Source organism: Neolamprologus brichardi, chromosome 5 (genome assembly GCF_056152115.1).
Source record: "Neolamprologus brichardi isolate AB-2024 chromosome 5, ASM5615211v1, whole genome shotgun sequence".
Classification (NCBI taxonomy): domain Eukaryota; kingdom Metazoa; phylum Chordata; class Actinopteri; order Cichliformes; family Cichlidae; genus Neolamprologus; species Neolamprologus brichardi.
The window spans coordinates 15036542-15051259 of record NC_142108.1 but is presented as its reverse complement, the minus strand read 5'-3'; the positions used below and the strand labels follow the sequence as shown (position 1 = coordinate 15051259).

Sequence of the window (14718 nt, the reverse complement as noted above, 5' to 3'; positions counted from 1 at the left end):
AATAATCCCCCATTAAATAAATAATAAAATAATTGATACGATATAGTTATGAATTCATTAATTACTTCATAATTAATTAATGTTACACTTTGCTAGTCATTATGACTTTTTTCAAGATTAAAAGAATGTCCACAAGGTGTCGCTATAGATCTTCAAGAAATTGTCTAAAACGCGAGGACACAATGTATGGACATTTCAGTATGAATCATTTAACTCGCACGGGGCATAAACTCACTCTCAGTTTTGATTTCATACGGTTTCTGGATCATTTGCTATGGTCAGAAGCTGCTGTTATTTTAAAAACAGCAAACAGCAACCGTTCCCTCGCTTATTTGCATAAACCACACTGGATCACCGGTATGCAAAATACGGTAACAAAACACCTCATTTATCCTACTTTTTAGATTCCGAATATTCTGTGTGCACTTTTGTACAGACTCGTGCTTCTCATTTGTTCCTCCACACTTTAGATCAGTAAACACAATATAAGATTCGTTTAAGGTTATAACTGAGACAAATATTTTAAAAAATATGAACATAATTTTAATTTTAAGGTTACTGACTCAACTGTGTTCAAGCCCAACATCAATAGTGTGTTTACTTAGTAATGATTAACCTTATAAATATATGTATATTAATATTTTTCCTAACCTTAACAACCTTAATGTGAAATTACTGTCATTTATTTGTTCTGCTCTCTGTAAGTTACAATTTTGGGATATTAGCTCGAAATTTACCTCAAAAACAGGGCTGTGGTTGTCTGAGGCTTACCAACTGGATATGAGGCGAAAATAACTCTAATTTGATTTGGCAAAAATAAAACAACAAAAACAAAAAACAAGAAGAAATGTTTGAGATAATGACCCCAAAATCATTTTATAATGAACACTAAGCTACAGCTCGTGTCTTTTCTTTTTCACATAAAAATCGGGTGCCCACTCGGAGCAGTCCTAACTCAAAAAACTTGAAGACTGAACGCAGAAATTTCCGACAGTTCTTGAAGGTCACCGTTCTACAGCGTTTTACCTACATTTCCCATGAAGCACTGCGGCTTTACGTCTCTCCGCAGTTCTGGTGGGAGGTGACAGCGCTGCCTGCCTGTCGGTCGTAGGGGAACTTCACGGGTGTGGCGAACGTGGTAAATCTCTTCGCAGGGAAAGAATGCGGATCGGCAACTCGGATTAAAGCAATATATAAATATTTTTTTTGTAGAAAAAATAGAAATTTTCACAGACAAGTGTGGTATGCATCCGGTAGCGTAACTGGCAGCAGGAATCTGTGTGCTCGGTTTTCCACAGCTGGAATACTTTTTTTTTCTAACTTCGCGGTAATTTTTCGGGCGTTTAACCTGCTCTAATGAAATACCGTAGGGAGCAGCTAAAAGTCAACGAAAAAAGTTGCTAAGCCTTTTTTTTTCCCAGGCAGCGTTACCTACGTTAAAAATCTCCCAAATGCGGACAAACTAAATAACAAACGTGCGTATCTTTGGGAAATTCATACGTTAGTTAGAAAACCGAGTTCATTTGGGAAATAATTTGTCTTTTTTAATGATTTTGGTCCCTTCTAGCGGATGAACGGTCTCCGTTACGTTTTTCGCCACTCATCAAAAAAGGGAACTCGCCTCGCTTAACTTCAGCCCTTGTTTTTAAGAAAAGGGGGTCAGCCGTTAGTTGTTGTTTTTTTTCCCAGGTGTTATTTTCCCACTAAGCAGCAGACCTGAAGCGTGCACTGGGAACCATGGGTTGTACTGTGAGTCAGGAAGATAAGTTGGCGGCCGAGAGATCTAAAATGATAGATAAAAACCTGAGAGAAGATGGAGAGAAGGCGGCAAGAGAAGTGAAACTGCTCCTGCTCGGTGAGTACAATGTCACAACACTGACACTAGGTTGCAAAAGTGGCACAATGATGGTCACGGGTGAAATGCGCAGCGTCAAAGACATCTGACAGAAACGGACAATTTGAGCGAGTTACATTTTAACCAGCGCTATTATTAGTCCCCGTTAAGTGTGGGCTCAGGGAAAACACCGGGACTGTTTGGAATCTTGTGGGAATTTCTCGTATGTTAAAGAGAAAACGTGGCACGTTGCACGCGTCCAAGATCTTCCATCTGCCGATGTTGCTGGGTTGTCCTCGTCTGCTTTGCCCTCAGTGTCAGAGCTGCTTTGACACAAACATGAAGGCTTCAGTGAAAAACGCATGGGAAAGTTTGGAGTAGAAACGTTTGTTTGGAGTTTGGAGGGGGTTGCTCGGGATCTGTTTTTTTAGGAGTTAGGCGTTTGGGTGAAATTGAAAGCTCCCAGGACTGCTAGAGCATAAACTAACTTACAACTCTTTCATTTGGGAATATTAGCAGATTTCTGCTTATGATGGAATTTCTGGATACATTTGATTTGTCTCTAAATATTTAACTCATGGTTTGCTTACCACCTTTTACTAAAAGTATTTTTAGGTAAAAAAGTTTCCTAAAGCTTTATCAGATATGAGGTTCAGATACACAGGAACAAAGGCTAATGGGATTTCTCAATAGCTGCTGAATTATTCCATATAAATAAAACGTTGAAACTCCAATTATTAAGTTAAGAATGGCATTTTTTTTTTGTTTTTGTGTTGGGTTTTTTTTTTGTAAATTAGAGCAGTTCTTGGTGGCACCTTGCTGATCATATGACTGTCTTAAACTAATATAGGTCTGAAACAAAAAAGAAACTTCAGAATATTTTCCCCCAGAACTGAAACATATGTTTAAAGAAAATCAACAGCCAAGCAGAAATTTTCAGGTAAACATGTCCCACGTGGAGCAACTAAGAAATGTATAAAAACCAAACAAACATCACTTCTTGGCAGTGTTACATCTTTTTCCCCCTACAGTATAAATTTGCACCACTCTCACATATAATCCATTTAACTTAGTCATTTTAGCTGTCGTGTACTTTGTTGGTTGATCACAGAATTACAAATTTAATTTGACACCCTCTTTCTGGACAGAGCAGAAAATTCTGCTTGGTTTGATGGGGAACACATGCTATCTTTTTCTCTTCTGGGTCTTTGAAGAGACGGCTGGTTGTTGAGATGTGCCCCTGGTTAGAAGGCTAATTGCATACCCTGCTCTGTACTGGAGGTTTCATATCAGTAATTACTATCCACTGCAGTGTGTGAGGGTTGAGAGGAATTACAGGAGAGGTCTGAAAATGAACTGAGGGTTGGTGAGTTTCTACGTAAAGAGCATGGGCGGCCGGCGTAGCAGTCTCATCACCTTTACCGCTGTCACATTCTGCCACGACATGGAGACTGCACTGCCTTCATTTCTTTGAAAAATGCACACTTTTTCGGTTTCAGGACAGTCAAGAGGGAGCTCTGCTTCACACGACTTTGATTAAAATACTTTGCACTCTCACAGATAACACAGATGCACATTATTTGTGGTAGGTATGGCATAGTTGGTCCTATATGAGAATCTTTTGAAATATTAAAACAACACAATATGAGGAGGAAAAAACAGAAAAAACCTTTCCTCTGACATGCTTCACTGCTCAGATCTCTGCTGCTCAGCAGCACAGCTCAGTCATAGGGCAAAACGTCAGCATTAATATCCATACCAACTCTAAGAATGAATCGCATAACATTTAGTAATTAACCTACATATGGGGACAGGCCCAAATCTCATTGTAATTCCTATTTAGATCAATTAAAACGTCCCTTTTTTGTTTATATTAATTAAATGAACAGTTGACTGAAAAGTGGTACAAGCAAACAAACAGAAAACTCATATTACACCAGAGTGCCACTTAAACTGTGGGTCTTCCGCTCATTTGATATTTGAACGTGTCACAACATTCTTTGGCTTTCACATGCATAAAAACCTGAAATGTGTTGTGGGGAATGTCTTACATTCCAGCTATTTAAAGTGGTTTATAGTTGTACGTCAGCAGTTCATTCAAGACTAAACAATGCTCATCTTGATAACAATTTCGCACCCTTAATAGTCACTACTTCCACTCTCCTTTTCTGCCTGTTGTGCAGGTAGACTTGAGTTGGTGACAGGTTCAGTTTAATGGATTAGTCTTTCATTGAGCATGTAATCCTTTGACTGAAAAAATGATTTGTGACAGAGGTGTCTTATCACAAATCCAGGTAATCTTTTTTTTTTTTTTTTTTTTTTTTTTTTTTTTTAAAAGCTGTCAGCTGTTTATACACATAAAGTCTGTGCCCTTGATGGCATGCGGGTAAGCTGTCGGTCTACTAAACGGAGCAAACTGTAGACCGTCTAAGATGAGCGGTGGGGGTTTGGGTTCAAAGATGCCTCGGTTTTAGTTGCAAGCAGAGGCGGATATGACAGATCTCCTGTTATGTCAACTTTGATCATTTCCTCCTTTCAACAAATGAAAAAAATTAGTCAAAGAAAAAAATCCATTCAACACATTGGTTTGCTTGGTTTGTAGTTAGCGGCCCAAAGTATGCCAAGAAAATATCTCCTACTCCATTACACCACCACCCCCATCCTGAACTATACAAGGCAGAATGGATCCATGCTTTCATGCTGTTAATGCCTAATTCTGACTCTACCATCTCAATTAGACATTTTTTTTAAATCCTCTATTGTCTATTTTTGGTGATCTCACATGAGTTAAAAGTAAACTGTAGCATCAGTTTAGTTTAATTTGCTGTGTGTGGTCTTCTGCTGCTTTAGCCCATCCGCTTCAAGGTTCGACGCGGTGCGAGTTCAGAGGTGCTCGTCTGCACGCTTTAGTTGTAAGGAGGGTTTGTTTGAGTTATTGTTGCTGTCCTATCAGCTGGAAGCAGCCTGGTCATTTTTCTCTGACCTCTGGCATAAACAAGGATTTTTTTTTTCACTGGATATTTTCTCTTTCTCAGACAATTCTTTGTAGACCCTAAACTTTTCCTGTGTTGGAAAATCCCAGCAGATCAGGAGTTAATGATATGCTCAGATCAGCCTGTTTGGCATGAACAACCATGCTATGTTCAAAGTCACTTAAATCACCTTTCTTTACCGTTTTGATGCTTTGTTTGAACTTCAGCAGGTCATTTTGACAACGTTCGCATGCCTAAATGCACTGGCCATCATTATGAATGACAAATTCTTTAAGCTAGACACACACGCGATATGAAACCAGTCATTTTCTGTTCCTCTTTTACAGCTACCCTTTTCAGCAACATGCACAGATTAATTAGCAGTCATCCTCATGCACATTGAAGTCTTTATCATGGAGTTGGACTTTAAGTAAGCATTCAAGCATTGTTTGGATTTTGTAGATTTGTTTGATTAGAAGTTATTGCAATATTTTTATGTGTTTTACCTTGAGCCCCAACTTGTGGCACCCGTTACCCAGTACTTGTGAGTAATGGTTGCTCATTCTTTTATTAGTTAATTTAAAAAAAATACATTTTTAATGTCATTATAATGAAAAGACAGAGGCAAACCTGCGAGGATGAAGATTTTTTCCCACTGAGCTTCATTAGATTGTCCCCGCTAGCACACATCTTCAGAGGCAGTTTCCAACTGTAGGTTCCTGGAGGAAAACGGTTACTTTATCAAAGAGTTTAAGAGAAATGAATGTAGCTTTCTCAAAGCAAAGTATCGATCACAGGCTACAATTTGTGAAAACTGCCAGTCTAAGCAGATCTAGACTGGGAAACCTGAGCTATTGCAGTTGTGATAGTAGAGAGCAGGAGTGTACCTCTGAACTGATTATGTGTTTGCCAGCTGGTGTTCAGTGTGTTTGACTGCTCTGCAAAAACACTGCTAACGTGCTTCTTATTATTGCACAACGTGTAATACTCAATTTGTTTCATTTGCTCTTCATCTTGCTCTCTTCTCACCACATTACAAATAAGCGAATAATAGAAACACACACACAAAAAGGCGAGGGGGCAATTTAGCAGTAACTCTCCAAATTTTACAGTATTTGTCCAAAACCCCTTCATTTATTTTTAATGGTGTGCACCCGATCCTGTGCTCAAATGAAGACTTAATTTTTCTGAACACGTATTGCAAAGACTCCCCTTTGCAATACAACAGGATCACCTATTTACTGTACACGTGCCCGATGACTGCACAAGGTGACACGTTCTGCCGTTGGTCAGTTCAGTGTGGTCAGCACTGAGACAGAGTGCCTCCCTCTTATTAAAGTCGATGGCAAAGCTTTAGTGGATGTGTAGTGTAATCACAGTTGGCTCATTACAGAGACCCGGGTTTCTCTGGAGAAAACAGGTCAGACTGACTCGTTTTACAGGAATGAACGTCCGTTTACTGAACTTCAACTTCTTGGAGACATATTGGCAGAAATGTGCCTGTTCTGTGAAATGTATCAAGTGAGCTGCTGCCCTGTGTTTTTGGGTGACTTGACCTTGTTTACTCAACAGTCTGCACCACAGTGCTGTCCAATTAACTGTATGACGCACTGGATGGCAGATCTGTGAATTGGTATGTGAAAGGGTTGAATATCCTGCAATTACAGGGAGAGCTCTGAAGATAAAGCCAGTTCCTGCAGACTGCATGTCTCAGTACAGGTCCACTGGGACTTGGCTTCACTATCCTCTTTGCCCTGGAAATACTGATAGCTTGGAAAATCTTCTACCATCGTCTTCTGAGTGTCTATCTATAGCTCATATCTTTGCTTGATTGTTACACAGTTCCCACTGTTTCTTAAAATACTACATTAGCAAAGAGCCGAAAGCAGCATGTCGACATTTTGTGTGTGAGTGTGTGTGAATAGTAGCTGTTTTAAAATGCATCCTTCAGGTTGTTGCAGCTTAGTTCTAGATATCACAGGGTGTGAAAGACGCCAAACCAGATCACAAGCCTCATTTGTGTGCATGCCCATTAGCTTAGATAAAAGAGTAAGGAGGAAGTGGCTACTGCACGGCGCAGACAGTCCAGCACAGACACAGGAATTTAGCATTTTGAAACAGTTCCTGCCAGAAACAGAAAGATACAAAATAAGATGAATGAATGATTGTTTTTAAAGGATTGGGTAAATTGCAAATACAATGAAATGAAATCCAATTTAATCTCAAGGGAATCCATTCATGTTTATTCAGATTTGTCTTGTTATATGTATAGAGTCTTAGATCTTATCCTCTGCTTAAGTTGCAGAGCCTGTACAGCAGAGAAGGTAAGCATTCAACCTTCAGGTGTTGAACCATGAGTTCATTTGTTTTCCCAGAATTTATGTAATTACCATCCATGATAGTGTGGTTGGTATTTGTTTTTCCTTTGTGAGTCTGTGTGCGTTTCATCATGGCATGTCCTTGAGACACCTGTTGTAGGGGGAACTACTACAAAGGCAGTTTTGAGCACTTTGTCAGGAGTTTTTCCATACTCAGCTTTTGTCAGTGCTGTAGCATCACAAACAATTAATCATATTGTTTGTTTTCTGTCTGTCTGCTTGTCTGTCATCATGTCAGAATACAATTCTGGAGATCCCTGCTGTAGCAGAAACTACCACAAAGGCAGTTTTGACTACTTTGACGCATGTTTATATGCTTCTCTGTGGATAGATTTGGTCAAAATTGTGCAACATTTCGTCACAATTAAGATGTTTTGAACGTCCCATTATGGCGCTGTCTTTTCTTTCTGGGGTGGCATTACTCTTGTATTTATTGATAGAATGATGAACTCTGTGTACAGAGAAATTATGATTGAAACCATAAAAATAGTAGGTTTGACTGACGACAAAGCAATGGAGAGCTAGGGGTCGGGACTTTCTTGGGCTGATCATGTCATTAAGCACACACACAGTAAATTGCTATCCCCTCCCTTCCCCACCACAATCCATTTCCTTTTTCTTTCCATTGTAGGAAGTGATCTCACTTCATTTCCCCTCCATTCTGATTGGGTCATCCTGTCATTTTTCTGCTCTGGTTGTTCTTGTCCTCCTGAGTTCCAGGGGGAGCATGCACCATCAGCTTTGAGCCTATTTAAACTGGAACAGCTTAAGTACACTTGAAAAGCCAAATGTGGGGAAAAAAAGGGAGGCGGGGGCACTTGGATGATTGGTGAGATTGGAATAAAATTAGGTTGAATTAAATGTAGGATAAAATCATTGTAGAAAAACTTGTGGGATTATGAGTGGGGATCTAAGCTGAGAAAGTGGGCCCATAGTTCAGGTCAAACTTGGTATGCGCATCATGGCTTCTACATTCACCTGTAAATGTCCCCGCTGTGCTTGTTCACAGTGCAGCCTCAGTTTGATCTGCTTTGTCTTATCTTTTAGTACCTTGTGTTTTCAAGGTGGTAGCACGCAGAAAAAACTTCAGGAGTGGACAAATGGAGACAGCGTCTAGATGATAAGAAGGTTAGCTACATCCGAAATTTAATCTTGCAAAATGTCACAAACAAATGAAATGACTGTATCTCTGTTTTTTGTAACTAGTGACAGTGTGCTTCTGTGATGTGAACGGATAGTGTAGTGACATTGTCAGGAAGCAGACTTGGAAGAATGGAGGTGTCTCTCTCCCAGGAGTGCATGTTGGAACTGTTTTCCTTTAGTGTTTCACACTGTACTCCATCCTCGCTTCTTTAAAGTCTTTCAGTATCTAGTAAAAGTTTGTCTATGATGTCATTTGATCTCTCACTCTTTAAGCTGATGCTGACCTCTGTTTGGTGGTGTTGGTTCATTAGAGCTGTATGCTGTGGAGAAAATGCAACAAGTGAGGTGACTAACATAACTTAAGCAGCAGGGCTTTATATAATATGAACATGATAGATGGTGGGTTTAGTTTACATGTCACAGTGGGCGAGGGCATGTCTTGTTTTTTTTTTCTCCCACAGAGGATTCGGGGTACTAATATTATGACAGCTGCACTCTAAATGTGCAGTTTCTATGGTGCAGTATTATTGTATCTGCTAAGCTCTCCACTATCTGGCAGATGGATAAATAAAGTAACTACATGTGTATTATCCACCTAATTTCTCCCCATTAAACCCATTAAAACCACAGTAAAAGGTAATTAATTTTCCTGCCATGTAGACAGCTATTTTTGTTGTCAAGCCCTGTGTAACAATAATACTGTTTTACACAGTTCTGTCCTCTAAAAGATTCCTTGAAAATCTACCAAACTGAGGTCAACAGCAGTAGAGTTTCATTAGAGCACCAAACTGAAACAGTTTATGTTGCTACACTCATGTGGTTTGGCTTTGTGAAAAAGAACAGTTAATTATTAACATAAAAAATGATAGTCATGGTTGCTGAGTTGCTTAAGTCACATTTTATCCTTTTTTAAAAAAAAAATATCTGAACATGCTGAAGTTGTGCATTGTTGCTAACCTTGCAGCAGCTGAAACCTCTACTGCATTCTCCTCCCCGTATCAGACGACCTGAATGGATTTTTTATTGCTATACTGACCTCACAAATATTAATATTGGCATAGGATTCATGTTGGTTCTGCAAAATTAATTTTCCCTGAAAATGTATGACTGGAGTGTCTAATAAAATTAAGGATTTCTTCTTGGAAAATTACTTAGTAACTCAAAAAAAAAAGCAGTGGAGCACACTAAAGAAGAATTTTAGGCAATCTCATCCCTTTGAGTTCAAAATGCCATTACTGTTTTATTCCTCCCATATTCTTGAAGAGTTTTCATGAAAAGCATTCAGAATATTCCTATTCTGCTTATTAAATAAGTAAATAATCTAATTTTTTTTTTATATAAATCTAAGTCAGTACCCCGAATTACCTCAACAAACCCACCCCCCCACCAAGTGGTGATGCTCCCTCCTTCATGGTTGCTAACTGTGCAGATGCAATTGATGTCATTTCCTGTTTCAGTACCAAACCCCCCATCCCCCATCTCTCACTTCCTCTTTTAGCTGACTGCATGTAAAAGAGAACTAGATGCGAGCCTTTTGTTTGACGGGTTTGAGGAAACCAGCACTCCCATCCTGTGTCAGTTGCTTGGTTTATGTTGGCAAAGTGCAGACACGGCAGTGTGTTGCAAAGAGTTAAACAAGTATATGTGACAAGCTTTTTAACAATTTTTATGAAGCATTTCTGTTTCTTATTTAAAACTGTATGCTTAAGGAAAATAAAAGAAGAAAGAGTGCAGACACTAACAAAAAAAGAGACTGACATATGACTTGCATACCCCTTAATTGGCCAGTAGCATAGTGTGTGTGCGCATAGTTGAACTGTAGTTGTTGATAAGTGTTTGTGATACTAGACGACTGCTATAAATGATCTTTTTCACATAATAGTCAGATTTGAGTGAATACACCCCTCAAGCTAAAAAAGGTTTTTGGAAAGAATGTGTATGAGCAATAAAGTGTGTTTGTACTTTGTGTGTTGTTTTGTTTTCCACCCCATAAACATTCACTCTTAAAGCAGCAGGGCACAATTAAGACCCCTGGGATTTTTTATAAAGAAAAATCCCTGGCAGCATAAGCTGGGTTTTGCCACTTGTTAGTTGTGTATGTTTGTGTGAGTGTGTGTTATTGAGAGCTTTCGTGTGGTGTATAATTTGGCAGGAGGAAAGCAGTGTGACATTCCCTCAAACATGACATCTGAACTTGTGTTCAGTTTCATATCAGCTCCAAAAAAAAAACAAAAAAAAAAAACCTTCCTGTGAAGGAAATGTGTTTAGTAGGAAGTGCTTATTAAAATACGTATAATTAACGGCAACAATAGAAGTGTTTTTTAGTTGATTTCATAACCTTTTAGAGTTTATTCTCAGTAGCTGTGACACATTGTCTGGATGATGACATGGTGATTTATTGGTTTTTGCATGTAAAAGCATGAAGCTGTGTCCCTTCCTCTGTCCACTTTGCATGTAGAGGCATTACATAAATAGAATGTCTGGTATTAAAAGCGGGTGGTGTAAAACGTTTTTCGTAAAACATTTAGCAAAGTAAGATAGGTGTCGAGCACCGATGTGTGGTAACACATATAACATTTATATAACTGCAGCTTAGTGTCAGAGTACTGATTTATTTAGGGGCTGTAACTGGGGGAGGTATCTCACTTGTATGAGAGAGAGATCACTATCATGTTTTGAAAGGCAGTCTGTCAGCTTTAATTCAAGTTGTTTCACAAAAACAACTTTTTGTGCTTAGTTCCCAATGTACCAAAACTAATTGGCAGATTAGGTCTGTTCCTTTTGCACTTGGTAACTGTTCAGTGGAACTCTTAATATGAGAGGTGACAGTACAAGTGAAGGTGGCCATCATCAGCTTGCAAAAACCAAATTAAACATGTCAGAGACAATCAAGTCAAGAACACTCTGAAGGATGAAGGTGTATCATTGTTAAAGTCTACAATCAAGAGATGCTTTTATGAATGGAAATGCAGAGGGTTTACAACTGGTTGCACTTGGGAACAGGAAGCCCAGATTACACTTTGCCAAGGAAAAAACAAACAAAAGAACAAAAAACATCTAAAAGAGTCTGCACAGTTTGGGGGGGGGGGCAAAAACGTAATGTGAACATAAGAAGCCACGATTAACTTCTACCAGATTGATGGGAAAAGAAAAGTGTGGCAAGGCATGGGGAAAAGCTCATCTGAAGCATACCACATCATCTGTCAAACATGTGGGGGCAATGTTATGGTAGAGGGATGTATGGCTGCCAGTGGAACCAGGTCACTAGTGTTTATTGATGATGTGACTGGTGATAAAAGTTGCAGGATGAATTTTTAAGTGAACAGCGCTATACCATCTGCTCAGATTCAACCAAATGCTGCAAAACTGATTAGAAAGTGTTTCACAGTGCAAATTGGTAATGACTCAAAGCATACAACTCAGGAGTTTTTCAAGGTAAAGAAAAAAACCTATGACATTAGCCAAATTCTTATCCTTGCTGGAAGTATAAAGTAGATATTAGGTTATTGTTACTATAAATCCTAACCTACCCTAAAACTGACACCTTAGCCACTTTCTACTCAAATAACTGTGACTGCAACAACTACACCGATGGCTCATGCTCACTTGTCAAATATCATTGAGCTGAAGGTTAGGAAAACAAATAAGTGGAGCACGTGATGGTTTTATTTGCGTTATTCCGAATTCCTTCCCTGAGACACAGTTGTTTAAGTGATACTTAATGTTGGTGTAACTCAGGGGTAGACAACCTTTCTGATGACGAGTGCCATTTAAAATTTCCTCAGAAGTCAGTGTGCCACATGATTGCATTATCAATAAATTTAATAACGCTCTATATGAACAGTTACACACTATATAGAACCACTTTATAGAATTATATTTGTTCGCAGATGTTGGCGGCTATCAGCAAATAGTTATCAGCTATTTTGAAACAAAAAAAAGACACATTTTTTCCATAACAAGAACTCCATAACAGCAAATGAACTGTACAACAGAAAATGCAAATGCTATTTATGGTCTCCTCACAACAATACAGAGACACACATGTTAATATGCTCTCTGGTCTCCCACTCAGAGACACAGGTCTCCGAGTGTCCAGCATTCAGACGGCTACCTGAGGACACTTATGTGAGAGAGAATCTGCTCACACAGATATGTAGAGCCAAATACTGTCAATAAGGCCTCTGCAATGTTCTGAAGACAGTTAAACTTGTCAGGTAGTGATGTCCAGCAGGTGAAAATGCAAGCTCCATCAACACACACAGCTGTGTATTCCAGCTGCTTCGATGTTGCATTAACTGGCATTAACTCAGCCAGTTAATGCGAGACAAATCGAGCTGCTCATTAAAGATGTCTGGTTTGATCAGAAAAGAAAATATTGGTCCATACACCAGTCCCAAAAATGCATTGTGAATTGTCTCGAGTCTACGGATGTATCCGTGTATTTCCGTGGTGCTGATGCTGTGCTGAGCGGAAAGCTCCTGAAGCCTTTGAAGTGCCGGAATGTGGAAAGCTAACAACGTCCCTCTCACCAGTAGGCTAAGTTATTTTTAGCCAATTACAAGTTGAATCTGGTGGTTGGGGTTGTTAGCTAAGATACGATCATTAAGAAGCGGCACAACTAATGTGTCTATGCGAGCTGATTTGTGATGTGCACTGCTGGCGCGGCCATTTATTTTTTGATGCACCTTCTCAGATTAATTCACTGCATGTCGTGCCCAGGGCTGGACTGGGACAAAAAATCAGCCTGGGCATTTTGACTAAAGACCGGCCCACCAGGTATTATAGCCACAAAGCCTTTGAATGAAAACAAATGCTGTTGTGACAGTGATGTACACCGTCTTGTTGGTATATGTATGATTTCTATACATTTTACGCCAGATAAAAACTTTGGTTGTAAGCTTCAGATAATTATTTAATAACAGCCAGACATTTTAAATGAGAATAAGAAAGTATTTCTTTGTGCCCCCCTCTCCCTGTTAATGCCCTACCTGGCCCCCTGGCAAAACTTTGCTAGACCCGCCCCTGCACAGTTACCAGCTACTTAGAAAAGGATCCTGGTGTTATTTGTCTCTCAGAGACGGTTCATAACTTCCCTTCAACTCATCCATGTCACCTAAAAGGCAAACCTGTTTCTCCATCACCTGTTCAGCTCTGATGATTCAGTAAGGACATCTCCTGGTTTCATCTTCATGTTTCCCTCTCACCAGATAACCAAACCGATGTCATGACCAGCAGCTTTTACAGCTGTGGCTCCAGCAAACATCAGCTGATACTAGAAATTAATATTAAATAAATGCTAACAGCAGCTGATCAAGCTTAAACGTGCTGCTGTTGTTTAGTGCGACATCCGCTGTTTTCCTCTTTCTGGCGCAAAGCGGGCGATAAACAAACAAGAGAGAAAAGCCGATCAGCTGATCATTGATCAGTTTCATGATGGAAGTAGAAACAGGAGAGGGAGGGGGAGAGAATGAGAGAAGAGACAGCTGACAGCGTAACGACAGAATAAATCCAGCTTTGTGTCTTTTCCATTCCAGCTGAAGTCCGGGACAAACTGTGTTCCTTTTCAGCTCAACACGAAACACGCAATATTTTCTCTGAATGTGGGACGATTTCATTTTTACGGGACGGTTGGCAACTCTACTAACTAAGCTTATGAATAAAATAAAGTTCAACATCAGTAACTTCAAAGCACCCACCCAGCTGTATAGCAACTCCGTCGTGCTAGCTAGCACGCAGTGCGAGTTATTGTAAGTCACTGTAAAAGGTCAGCACAATGAAAATAAACTCCACCTAAACTTGGTTTATATCTGACCCAGATAGACTGCAGGTCATAACTTCTTACCTGAATTTCAGTTCACCTGACACTCGGACCGGCAGCCGCCTCGGGTCTCTCCTCTTGACCAGCATCTGGCCAATCCACCATCTTTCATTGTTTATACTGTTACAAAAAAAAAAATCATCGGCCCACCGAGCAAATGCCCGGTGTGCCGATGGCCAGTCCAGCTATGGTCGTGCCATCAGTTAACCCTTCGGCACGCGTGCCCAGGGTTGCCAACCCCTGGTGTAATTGGAGTAACTTTTCTCTAACAGAAAAAGAAAATAATAACAGCCAAAAAGTTGTCAGTGGACAAAGAACTAATGTTGTCGCCTAAATATCAACAGAGAAAAGGTGCCGGATGATGAAATCATGCTTTTCTAGTGACCTACTTTTCCTAGCTGACAAATAAAAACAAGAGCTGACTAAACGAGAACACATGCAATAACTCTTAAGTTAGGTATGGCTTGTCCATAAAAATCACAGCTATCCAGTTTTATGACTCTTTAGGTTAATTCTTAACCTTTGAACCTTTTCAGGGATGACTTGTTATCTGTTGTCAGGTACCAGGTT

General features: G+C 39.7%; 1 protein-coding gene across 1 annotated transcript in view; it reads left to right on the top strand.

The window, feature by feature from the left end:
- Positions 1 to 1084: 1084 nt before the first annotated feature.
- Positions 1085 to 14718, top strand: part of LOC102794484 (guanine nucleotide-binding protein G(i) subunit alpha-2-like) — a 59540-nt gene continuing 45906 nt past the window's right edge. Inside the window, exon 1 of the mRNA XM_006806690.3 lies at positions 1085 to 1855. Within this exon, the coding sequence (XP_006806753.1) occupies positions 1738 to 1855 (118 nt within the window). The 5' untranslated portion in view covers positions 1085 to 1737. The remainder of the gene's footprint in view (positions 1856 to 14718) is intronic.